The 12,668-nt window shown below is 48.6% G+C and overlaps 1 protein-coding gene across 2 annotated transcripts in view; it reads right to left on the bottom strand.

Moving 5' to 3' along the window:
- Nucleotides 1–12,230, bottom strand: part of FRMD7 (FERM domain containing 7) — a 36,031-nt gene extending 23,801 nt beyond the window's left edge. For both annotated transcript variants that reach the window (XM_005301079.5, XM_042851188.2), the window contains exons 1-2: nt 7,122–12,230; nt 5,248–5,495 (exon numbers count right to left, since the gene is read on the bottom strand). In XM_005301079.5, coding sequence (XP_005301136.3) covers nt 5,248–5,495; nt 7,122–7,191 — 318 coding nt within the window. In that variant the 5' untranslated portion in view covers nt 7,192–12,230. The remainder of the gene's footprint in view (nt 1–5,247; nt 5,496–7,121) is intronic.
- Between the last annotated feature and the right edge of the window lie 438 nt (nt 12,231–12,668).

Genomic DNA, 12,668 nt, shown 5'->3' with positions numbered 1-12,668 from the left:
ATGCAGTGGTTTCTCCCACAGTCCGGGCTAGGTCGTAGGATGCGATTCAACATCCATTCAAGTCACTGGGAGTGTTTCCACTCTGGGCTGGGAATGAGCCCTTAGTACCAATGACAGTTTTGGTGATTCAGACCCTTGCCCAGTGTTACTGGAATGAAACTACCAGCTCTGTTGTTTCTACAGAAGCTTACTTAAGAACATCAGAAGACCTTAAGAATGGCCATTTTGGGTCAGACCAATGGTCCATCTAACCCAGTATCCTGTCTTCTGACAGTGGCTGATGCCAGATGCTTTAGAAGGAGTGAACAGAACAGGGCAATTACTGAGTGATCCATCCCCTGTCGTCCACTCCCAGGTTCTGGCAGTCAGAGGCTTAGGGACACCCAGAGCATGGGGTTGCATCCCTGCCCAGCTTGGATAATAGCCACTGACGGGCCTATCCTCCATGAACTTATCTAATTCTTTTTTTAACCCTATTATACTTTTGGTCTTGACAACATCCCCTGGCAATGAGTTCCACAAGTTGACTGTGCGTTGTGTGAAGAAGTACTTCCTTATGTTTGTTTTAAACCTGCTGCCTATTAATTTCACTGGGTGACCTCTGGTTCTTGTGTTATGTGAAAGGGTAAATAACACTTCCCTATTCACTTTTTCCACTCTGGCCATGATTTTATAGACTTCTATCATATCTCCCTTTAGTCGTCTCTTTTCCAAGATGAACAGATTCAGTCTTTTTAATCTCTCCTCAAACGGAAGCTGTTCCATACCCCTAATCATTTTGTTGCCCTTCTCTGTACCTTTTCTATTTCTAATGTATCTTTTTCAGATGAAGTGACAAGAACTGCGTGCAGTATTCAAGGTGTGGGCATATCATGGGTTTGTATAGTGGCTTTATGATATTATCTGTCCCTTTCTAATGGTTCCTAACATTCTGTTGGCCTTTTTGACTGCCGCTGCACACTGAGTGAATAGAAGAACAGAAGTACTTGTGGCACCTTAGAGACTAACAAATTTATTAGAGCATAAGCTTTCGTGGACTACAGCCCACTTCTTCGGATGAGTGAATGTTTTCAGAGAACTGTCCACAATGACTCCAAGTTCTCTTTCTTTAGTGGTATCAGCTTATTTAGACCCCATCATTTTGTATGTATAACTGGGATTGTTTTTTCCAATGTCCATTATTTTGCATTGATCAACACTGAATTTCATCTGCCATTTTGTTGCCCAGTCACCTAGTTTTGTGTGGTCCCTTTGTAGCTCTTCGCAGTCTCCTTAGGACCTAACTATCTTAAGTAGTTTTGTATCATCTGCAAACTTTGTCACTTCACTGTTTACTCCTTTTTCCAGATCATTTATGAATATGTTGAATAGGACTGGTCCCAGTACAGACCCCTGGGGGACATCACTATTTACCTCTCTCCATTCTGAAAACTGACCATTTATTCCTACCCTTTGTTTCCTGTCTTTTAACCAGTTACCAATCCACGAGAGAACCTTCCCTCATATCCTAGGAGTGCCTACTTTGCTTAAGAGCTTTTGGTGAGGGACCTTGGCAAAGGTTTTCTGCAAATCCAAATACGCTGGATCCCCCCTGTCAACATGCACATGCATCGACTCGCAAATGCAGGGCAGTCCGCTCTGTTAAATTCAGTGCATTCCTGCCTTGACTCACGACAAAGGACAGGAGGATGCAGTCAAATTTGTGCCCTTTGCTGGCTCTGCCTGGCAATTAGGTTTGCTGGTTTTTAGAGAAATCTTGCCCTGTAGCAAATCATACTTGCAAAGAAGCAAGCTCTGCAAACGTTCAGCCTTTGTGCGGAGCAGAAAGCAACAAAGCCGTTTCCTCGCCATTTCTGCCCTGCTCTCGGACAGTCTCAAAATGCTGCTGGAGTCCACTCGTCCTGCTTTGTTCAAACGATTCCCAGCGATCGGAAGAACGTCCTGAATGACGTTCTATAAGGGACCACGTGCTGGAGAGCTCGTTCAGACACGCAGGGAAAGGGGAAAGAAGGGATGTTGCTGCACTGCTAACAGCTTTGCAATATCCCACGCAGTGCAAGAAGCCAAATTACGTCTGTCCCACGCATAGGCATCGGGGCGAGAAGGCACAGGAGTTCCCATGCCACCGCATAGGAAGCAGCCCCGGAGTTCAAGGAGGTTACGAACACCGTGGGCAGCACTGCAGGGTCCAGGCTGAGCCCTTCGACTCAGCTACCACCGCAGGGCTCGGCTGGGGAAAATGCAAAGCCGTGCTGGTGCTGAGAAGGCTCCTCCACTGGGTCTCAGGGCCGTAACTGGGCTCTCAGATGGATTGTAACAGAAGGGCCGCGTTCACTGGCTTAGCAATCTTCCCTATGGACGATTTTAGCCATGCAGCGACACTGATCACCATTAAGGAGCCTAACAAAATTAGGGATGGCGCGGACGATCGAATAGGTGGCACATTCATTACGGTCTCAGCGGATCCCAAACTGGGAGGTATTGTGAGCTTCAGGGAGGGCAGAGAACTGGTACAGAGGGGCTGAGAGAGATTAGAAACCGGGACAGAGAACGCCAGCCTAATGTAACCAAACGGAAAGTCATGTGTCTAGGGAGCAGCAAGCGAAGGGTGACACTTGGAAAGTAGTGCTGCCGACACAGACCGACTAGGAATATGGCTAGACATTTCTGAACGGCGCGATCCGTTAGAACATGAAGTCATCTCTTTGGGGAATGGTGGGCGCCTCGCCGCTGGGAAAAGCACTGGGCTTGGCTCTGGGCCTGCCCCTGGGGAAATGAACAGGGCCAGGTCTCCTTCATTGCCAGTTTCTACGGGCTCTGTGCTCTGCTCTGCTGTCAGATGGGGGGAAAAGAAGCCAGGACCGGGGTGGGGAGCATGCATGGAAGAGAGCAAGGAGGGAGCATGCAGAGCTGCTTCCCTCATCACTTAGAGGTCTTTTACCGTGGGTCAGAGCGAGGCCCTCAGAGCAAGCAGGTACTGGACCAAGGGCGCAGCCAGCAGATGCAGACTGTTCCCTTTACACAAGCAGCAAAATGCCGCAGTGGAGGCTAACGCTGGTGGGAGCATCACTAACTCCCCCACTGCAGCAGTAACTGGTGGGGCACACGTTGTCGTTTCATAGCCCTGGGGGGAAGCCAATGGCCTCACAGCTTCCCTGGAGATAGAAGGGGAAAGGATTGCTGGAGGGTCTGCAAAGGGACACGTGCTCTGATGTTCTGGGTGGGAGTGTCACAGACCCCCAGCCTAGCTACCCGGCTGCTTCTGGGGTTGGGGCAGGGGAGAGGGAGAGGGACGGGCCACGCCGCAGCCACAGGATCTCTTCACCCCCAAGGGGTTTTGCTGCTAGAAGGAAACCAAGGAGCCCTACAAGCACGCTGGTAGGAGGTAAAACGTGGCAGCCCCTGGTTTGCAGATTCAGACACTGCTTCCTTCACCTCTGATAAAGGACAAACCTGGCTGCTAACCCTGAGTCTGTTGCATGTGCCCCTCTGAAATGAGACAACGCAGCATTTGTAAAGTTTCTCCGGAGCTTGAAGTAAATGTTAGCTGCTGGGGGCGAGGGGGGCTGCTAGCAGCAGAAACATTTGCCCTAGCTGGTTAAGGTCTCAATTTCTCAAAAAGAGACACAATTCTCCACTGGCTGGCACCCTTGTGTAGCTATTTACTCTGGTGCAAAGTGGGTGTATGGAACATCAGCGCTGACCTGCCCAGTCCCACCAGTGGTATTTATGTCCATGGGGGACAGGTGCAAATGATTACCCAAGGTACCAGACAGTGGGAAACCAGGCCCTTGTATTTGGTCTCTTTTGTATTTCTTCCTCCCATTACACTAAAGCACTCTACGTTCGAGAGAGCTTTCCAAAGTCAGTAAGGGTTTAGGAAGAGTCACGTCTGAGTTGCTTGAAATATCTGTTCAAAGCTTAGCCTAGAGCAGTCTTTTTATTCTGGAGAAGTCACTAATTCAACTCCTCATTTATCGTAACCGTAGAGCAGCAAATGCAGCAAATGCCTAAGAGGGGTTTCCAATACTGTTCCATGTAGGAAAAAAAAGAAGGAAATGGTTTGTAGTTGCTCTAATGGAGGCTATTTGCTGCAATAACATGTCATGCAGGGTGATCGTGCTCTAAATGTCTTGTGCAAATAAGGACACAGAGATGGACAAACTGCAGCAATATCGTATTAGCAGCATTCATTCAACTCCCACCCCCCACACCCCCATCTCGCCGTGATAAAACTCAGCATGTTTAAAAACACCTCATTTGCCAGATGACTCCAAACCTCTGCTGCATTCATGTAACTAAATACAAGTTAAAAAAAAAATTCTTCCTACTTATTCAGAGTACGGAATTACTGTATTCAAAAATGCAATTGCAAAGAAACCAAACTACAACTGAAACTGAATACAAGTTCTCTCAGGCTATGTTATAAAATATTTCCTAGGAAATGTATTATAATTTGAATAAAATAACTTTATATAAAATAACATGGTCCCTGGAGAGAGAGAACTAAGTCCTGAAATCGATCTGGTTAAATGTTATTTGAATGTGACCGTAGCAGGCTAATCAACAGTATATTCTCAGTCACTCCTAGAAAGAGATGTAGACAGTAATATCACTTTGCATTTAGCTACACACAAAGCTGTAACGATGTAGAAAGTAAAGGCTAATATTTTAGCGCAGATTTTGCAGGTTAATATTCAAGGTTAATATTTATTAATTGTGCATAGTTAATAATTATATAGGTTTTTTTCCAGGTACTGTTAGACAGTAAATAAGAGTCAATGATTTCCTTTGCTTCTGATCTCCTCAATGTAATTCCATTCGTTTTTCTCATCAGCCTAGTCTCCATGAAGACAAGCATACAGATCTTTCCCCCCAGGGGTAATTTGGTTAAATATGTTATGTTTGTCCTGGACCCAGACTTTTCTTCCTGGCCGATGCTTATGTTGGCATCCAGACAAACGACCGTCACACTTGTCAAAAATACACCCCATCCCGGCTGATTTCAAACTGATGACACCAGATGAGTAAAACCCATCTCCCCCACTTTTTAAAAATGGGATGCAAATGACAGAGCCCGGCTTGCGCTCGTTAGCACTGACACATACAAGGAGGACAATGCTACATGCTCCTTTTTCCAAAGCTGAAAACCAGAAGCTCTCAGAGACCATCTGAGGGTTATGTAATCCTTTGGTGCAGCAATGACTTCAGTAATTAGAACAAAACAATAATATGATAGCCACTTACATCCACTACAAAGATCTTCTGGGAGTCATCCAAGAACTGGACTTTCAGATGCAGCATCCTTGAGCACACAGCTGAGCTGCCAGCAAGTGCAGGAGTCTTGGTAATCTGCGCTGTGTGCCAGACAGGGTACCCGGACTCCTCTTTCACACACAATTTCACTCTCAGCTGGATGGAGAAGGCGGCAGCCACTGTTACACAGATGCAGACTTCTCTTTGGAGGGAGGTCTGGAAGCAAAGGCATGCAATGCCTAGGGAGAAACACAAACACAAACACAGTAAGCAGAGATCCTGACAGCCGCCTCTTCTAAATAGCAACCTGTAATTGCTTTTTGTACATTAATGTTAAATTATTATTAAGAACATCCAAGGGACCGGTTTCAATGGAGCCACTCAGAATTTAAACTGATGCAAACAACAGTGGGTCTGGCAAAAGCCGAGATTTTTCACTAGTTGTTTGAGAAATGCAACGGCTAAAATCATCCAAATTTCACGTAGCAAAGTCAGAAGAAGCAGATCTGTACTGCTCGTATTAGCTGTCTGGTGGTAATAACTTCATTCTTCATTCTAACCCAATTCTTAAATTGTTAAATTCCAGCCTAAAAAACCAGTCCTGTAGCCTGTATGGAATCAGACCCATTCTTGCTGTTTCTGTGAACGAAGCGGAGGGATAAGACAATATCTTCTGGACAGATTTGTATGAAGCAGCGAGATAGAAGAATCTCTCTCACTGGAGCCTTGAGAAATGCTCAACTGGAATAAAGAAAACCACGACACGTCCTTGCTCTGGGGTTTTGTTTCTAACTTGCACCTTACACCACGTTTGCTTAAAGGTTAGCTGAGGATCACAGTTCCATGAGACAACCTGGCTCCAGGATTCAGGACCCGCCTCCCCCCCAAATACCAGCCGGCTGCTTTGGTTACAATGCTCAGCTGTGAAATGGTTAATATTAACATTTCAGGCCTCGGCGCTGACTCCCCCAGACACTTGCTTGCATGTCCCCTCATTCCAGGGCATTTTCCACATTTATACCCATAAGCACCAGGGAGCAGCATTGCACCTGCTTGCAGCAGGAAGAAAAATCTTTACAACCCATAAGCTTTCTTTGGCTTTAAAGCAACAGGGGCACAGTCCCACTAGATGACGCTAGTAAGTCGTCATGATCGGAGAGGTATGGGCATGATTACAGGGGACCCTGGCTTTCCTGGCCATTTGGGACAAGTCCCATGACTAATATTCCCCATAATGCACCTTGCTGAATCACTGATGGCGTGAATGTGGGGTCAGTTGTGAAGGCAGCTAGACTAATTCACTGTCTTGCCGCTTGCAGAGGAATGAGCATCAGACAAACGGGAGAGGGATGGCGCCCAAAGGAAACCATCCCTTCCAGTCACCTTGCTAGCACCAAATGCAGCATATGTGCTGTGAGGCCCTGAGAGTTACTACGGGGAAACCCTCGTGGTCCTGTCAGCGATGGGAGGGACCCCTAGGCATGACGGGAGGAGAGAGCATTGGACTGGGACTGAGGAGACCTGGCTCTGCCACTGACCTGCTAGGTAACCTTGGGCAAGTCATTTCACCTCTTTGGACCTGTGTCCTCTCCCCCCTTTTGTCCATTTAGTCTGAAAGCTCTGCTGAATGCCGGCGCTGTCTCTCATGATGTGTATGTGCATCACCAGGCTCAGCTGGGAGCTCGCAGAGCTACTGTCATACAAATAAATAGATAAAGCGAGCAACGCCGATGAAGGGAAAGAGACTATCGGTAAGAACTGGGTGTTACATTCTCGGTATTGTTTTTGATCCCTTTGTAAAGTGCCTCCTACCCATACCTTGCTATGGAAATAACAACAACGGTTGTTCATCATAACAAACCTACCAAGATGCTCTCTGGGTTTTTCACCTTCCTGTAGAATCCAGCATAAGCCATTGCCAGGTATGAGGGCCATTGGTTCTGTTCCATGTGACAAATCCTGAATCGGGTATTCTAGGATTCGGCCCAGTGGTTCATACAATTAACGAGCTTTATTCAGGTTGTAACCAGGTAACTTGCTGTGTCCACTCCTTACAAGCTATTCTTTAAAACCCACTGTTCACAATGGAAGAGGATTTTGTCTGGTTTCATGTCACATTTCTGTAACACTGCTAACAACGTCCTGCTGTATCTTTCCTTGCACCATAGCAGGAAGGCGCTAAGTTCAGGGAACTCGCCGAGATGCTGCATAGAGACTAACAGTGGGTTTGTACTAACACTGTACATTATATATTTCATAGCTGTTTCTTACTCCCACAGCAATGCCTCCAGTCCTGACCCGAAGTAGTATAGCCCCATGGGCCCTTCGATTCTTGCCAAAGGAATGCTGACTGGCATGGTGGAGCTGGGAACAGAACCCGCTTCTTGGGACCCTGCATGGTGCCAAGTACTCTCAGCTCCTGCGGACTTCAGGATCTGGGCCATTATATGACTCCAGACAGTCAGTGATGTGAGAGGAGACAGGTAGATACAGCTCAGGGAGTGAGGGGTAAAAGTGACAGCTGAAGAGGGACAGAAACCCCATAGTTCAGCTAGCCACTGACTGGAGCAGAGTGTGAGCAGGTAAAAGTTAATCCCATTTCTGAATGACTCCCCTTCCCAACCAGACAGCAAAACTCAGCTGTTGGCCAAGACAAGGAGGAAAGAGCTGCTGCGGTCTGCACTGGATTTACGTACAAATACATTCAAGGCAAAACTCCACGGACATAGAACAAATGTGCTGCCATGGACAAAATGACCGGGGTTTGGCTTGGCTCGTGATTCAGGTTGTTTGGGTCACTAGCGGAGGTCGGTGTCATGTATAAATCATTAGACTTGGCTCAGCCCACTTGGAGTGCAGCTTCCCTCCGTGACAGACGCCGGTTTAAACACACAAACCATTAGGGATGGATATGCACAGACGGGAGCAGCGCTTCAGTGTTGAGAATAACCTGGGGGGCGATGTCAGAACATTGTGCGGGCACGTGTCAGCCATAAACACCCTCCGACGCTGCATGGGCACATGGTGTCTGACCTGTTGCGGTGATAGCCGGGCAGAGGTCCGTAGGTCAGCGTGTCATTCCCTAGGGTTTGCAGTGGACGTGGAAAGACGGAGCAAGCGGAAAGTGATGCTGGCAGGCAGGCTGCTCTTGTTTGGGAACTATTCAGAGTCCGATGAACTTCTAATGAAAGCAACGGGTAGCGCATGGTGGGGAGGGGGGCCAGTGGGGTGGCGGCAGTTTGTAGCAGGAGCAGCAGAGAGCCAGGCCTGGCCTGGGAATGGAAGTTACTGAGGGCCCTGAGAGGGGCTGAGCGCTGACCACTGAGGAGAAGGTGGTGATAGCAGAGAAGTCCCCGTGCCTGGACTGCGCATAGAGGCGGCTGAGGAGAATCCGATTTTAGTCCCACCTCTCTCTCAGCTTTCAATGTGAACTGCTTTTCAGTTCTCTTCTGCCGGCTGGAGCGAGGAGTCAGGAATCCTGGAGTCTGATCCTGGCACTGACTCACCGCGTGTAGGCCAGCCCTGCCTGCTGGTTACTCACCGGAGGCCGCAGGGCCGAGGGACTGAGTAACGGCTGGAGTGAGGCCTGGGCTGGGAATGGAAGTTACCGAGGGCCCTGAGACAGCCATTAAACCAACAGCAGCCAGAAGCGACACAACCACGATGCTGGCAGCAGGGGGAATCCACGGGCGCGGAGATGACCAGCGGCACCGGCCGTGTCTGAGCACAGCAGATCCATCCCCGTTGAACAAGGACAGAGGGGCACTGAGGGCTGCACATTGAAACCAGACCAGCTCTGCTGCCCGCCCCCCACCCCCCCCCCCCGCCTGAGCCAGCAGATCCCCTGGCTTCCAGGGCTCCCCAGTCCAGTTGCAGGCCTGGCTGAGTGACGCTGACTAGTAAATAAAACCATATCCCTCCTGCACCCCACCAGGGCTCCCTGAGTGGGGGGCTTGAAAGCCCAGAGCTCAGAAATGTCAGAAAGTCTCTGTCACGCAGGGCTGGAATCGAATGGACCACCCAGCAGCTTCTCGACAAGCGCCTGCCCTGGCCGCCTGCTGCGCACACAGGCTGTGTAGACAAGGCGAGCTCAGACCTAGCGCTCCTCGGGTGAGGCTTTTCCCAGCCTAGCCTGCTCCCTCGGAAAAGCATAGTGTAGCTGGTATCGCTGAGTCTGCACGGCCCCAGGCGCTCTAGCAGTCAGGGATCACGCCTCCTCCCAGCCCTGACCAACAGCCACGGCCTTCCCATAGCAAGCCCGTGTCCTGCACACCTACGTCTGCCGCTGGGGGTGGGCTGCGCTCAGTCCCCTGCTATGCTGGCCCAACCCTCGGGGGGCGCCACCAGCATTCTCCTGAGGGGGGGACCCGGGGCTCTAGCCCCTGAACTCAGCCCCCCCACACCTGCCCTGAGCTCCCCTCTGCTATTCCCCATATCCGGCGCTGAGCTCCCTCAGGCTGCCTCGGAGCCCAGCCCCACACACGCTCCCTCCCCTGAGCTCTTATCCAGGAAGGATGAAGAGCACCATCCCCACCAGGGGCCAGCCATTCTGAGCGCCCCGGACCCCATCCTCCTCCTGTCTCCCCACTTCCCCAGGAAGCTCCAAGAACCAGAGCCAGTCCTCCCATCCTCCCCGGGGCTGGGGTTCCCGGTGTGCCCTGCTCTGCTTCTTGCCAGGGGCTGGGGGGCAAGTTGGCGCACGGGTCGCAGCACCACTCAAATTTGGCCTGGCCTCCCCTCCAGCACGATGGAGGAGCAGCCAGGCCACATTTCCAGCTCCAGTCAGGGAGGCCTGGGTCCCTGCTCCCGGTGACCCTGCATCCCGCTGCTATCTCTACTGCAGCAGCAAAATGGGGAGCCTCTGGCTCTGACCCCCGTGCTGTCTCCAAAGGGGGTTTCCATGTATGGAGTCTGGGGTTTGGACTCGCATTTTTCTTCCCCTAATATCCTCCGAGCAGCAGTGACAGGAGCAGCACAGGACATCTGGCCAGCACCCAGGGCCTCTGACGAATAGCTGAGTCACCCAGATTACGTGATTTAAGAGTCTCCTGAACATCCGCTTGCCGGATAGTTGGCAAACGTACTACTCAGTTCAGCCGTCCTCCCCCCAGAACTGTTCCCTCTACATGCCAATCAATGGGCCTTTCTTTTGGGTTGGCAAAACTACCCACCCACTCGCAGATCCAAAAGGAGTCGTCCCTGAAAAGGGAGCTTGACCGGGCAATATTATAATCCCGTCCTCAGCTCCTTAGCAGGACACCAAGTGCCGAATGCACTTTGCTGGTGCTTCTGGGTGGTAGTGTAAAGAAGGCACACCCTTGCTCCCTGTGCTGGACATCTGCCCTTTGTATGCCTGTTTATTGTTTAGCTGGGTGAGATGTTTGGCAACTATTTTTTTACTCATTTTGCGGGGGAAGACGCACTTCAGACCGTCAGCAGTGTGAATCCACCTGAAATCAGCACTTTCAGTTTCATTTTCCACCCGAGCCCCAGAGGCCAGAACCCTACAACTGAAACTGGAAGCAAAGGGTGGGTTTTTGCTTGTTCTTGGGACAAGGCTCACAGGTTCAGCTGGATCCAATGCCCATTCTGTCGGGTAGCAGACCCCTGAGATTATCTATGGGTCTGATTTATACACTGCTCTCCGTCTGCCAAAGACAGATCCTTCCAGCCGTGCGCTCTTTCCTTCCGGAAAAAGTTCTCCAGTGATTTTAGCCACTCGCCCTGCGCCTGCTCTACAACAGATCCCTGACTGTAGAGGACACATGGACCGGGGAATGGACCAGAGACCCTGGTTGTGTTCCTGGGTCTGCCACTAACTCACGGTTTGAGCTTGGGCAAGTCACTTAACTCCTCCGTGCCTCAGTTTCTCCACCTGTAAAGTCTTACCCACCTTTACAATGCACTTTCAGATCTCTGTGTGAAGAGGGCTGTACAGAAGTGCTGTGTATTGTTTTCAATGAGACCTCACCTGCTTTTTTGGGTACAGATTGCAAACATGCAAGGTGGACAAAAATCGATGGTTTTTTTTTTGTTTTTTGGGGAAAGAAAGGTTTTTTATTGTTATTTAAATTATAGTAAGTTTCTCTTTTTAAAAATAAAACTGTTTAAATATCTGAATTGAATAGTTAATACACCAACACCTAAACTTCTTATCATCTCTTACAAAATTAAAAAATAAGTATCCTGGATCCATGAGACTGTATCAAAAACTGAGCTAAAGGCGGCTATTCTGGAGAGAGAGAATCAGGGGGAACACATCTAGCTTTGGAGGTCAACCTTTGTAAATATGGCTCTATGGATCATGGACCATAGTAAGGGCTTGATCCTGTGGGGAACTCAGGGGATGTGCTACTAGGTGCAAGAAACTGGCAAAGGAGACACCAGCCTCTCTCTCATTAGATCATCCTATGAGCCCACCTGGGTGGTCTCATACACCTGTTTTATAGCGTATCCCTACCTGAGCTCTGTGCAGCCCCTAGTGCTGATTTCAATACCTGGCAACTGGAGAAAACCTGCCCTGGCTGCAGGTCATAAAGAGACCCTGTCTGGGAACATTTTCAAGCAATTCCTCTACTTCTGGGTGAAAAGGGAACAGGTGCCAAATGTAAACAGTGCGACTAGGAGTTGTAAGGCCAGGCTCTTGGAATGAAACAGCATTATGGAAAATGCTCCCCAAATGGCAATGACTTCAAAGAGGATGATGTGGACATGTCTGAACAACCTGGATCAACTGGTTAGTAAACTTATTTTTGCCCCATTCTTATGGACTGCCTACCATGTCCTTACGATGCTCTGTGATAACTTAGATTATGGTCAGAATCTTTGTTTTTAGTGGGTTACTTATGAATTTCAAAATGTTAGTGTTCAAAATATTACTGGTCTGTTAGTTTGTTGTGGGAGTATTTATTGTTACTGCTGGACTTCTGGAATGTTTTTTTTTATTGCTCAATATAATCGAACATCCTAGGTGAAGACGTCCTGTTTAAAAGTAAAATTGTATCAGGCATTTATGAATTTTAACATTTAAAAATTTCTTTTTCAAACTCTTTGGTACGTTGCTAGAAATAAGGGTTTAAATAGATTTTGATCATCCTTAGGATTTATTAATTATTTCCCCTGTAGAACTGGGTTTAGAATAAATTATATCATTTAAACAGTGGTACAGACGGCTGCAGTAGGAGGAATCTTCCATTTACAATCCCATTTTTTAAAGCAGCGCAGAGTAATGCTCAGTGAGTGAGAGACACTTGTTTTTATGATTTTGTTTCAGTGCCCAGCTTAGACATAAGAGGTTGTGAACGTCCATCATCTGCAACATCAACAGTGCTGCCACTAAACATGTCAGACAGTAAATTACCTGTATCAAAAATAAAAATAAAAATAATAATAAAATAAAACTTTCTTCATCA

This window comes from Chrysemys picta, chromosome 9, assembly GCF_011386835.1.
Source record: "Chrysemys picta bellii isolate R12L10 chromosome 9, ASM1138683v2, whole genome shotgun sequence".
In the NCBI taxonomy this organism is placed as follows: domain Eukaryota; kingdom Metazoa; phylum Chordata; order Testudines; family Emydidae; genus Chrysemys; species Chrysemys picta.
The sequence above is the reverse complement of the archived record's forward strand: the minus strand, read 5'-3'. Positions and strand labels throughout refer to the sequence as shown.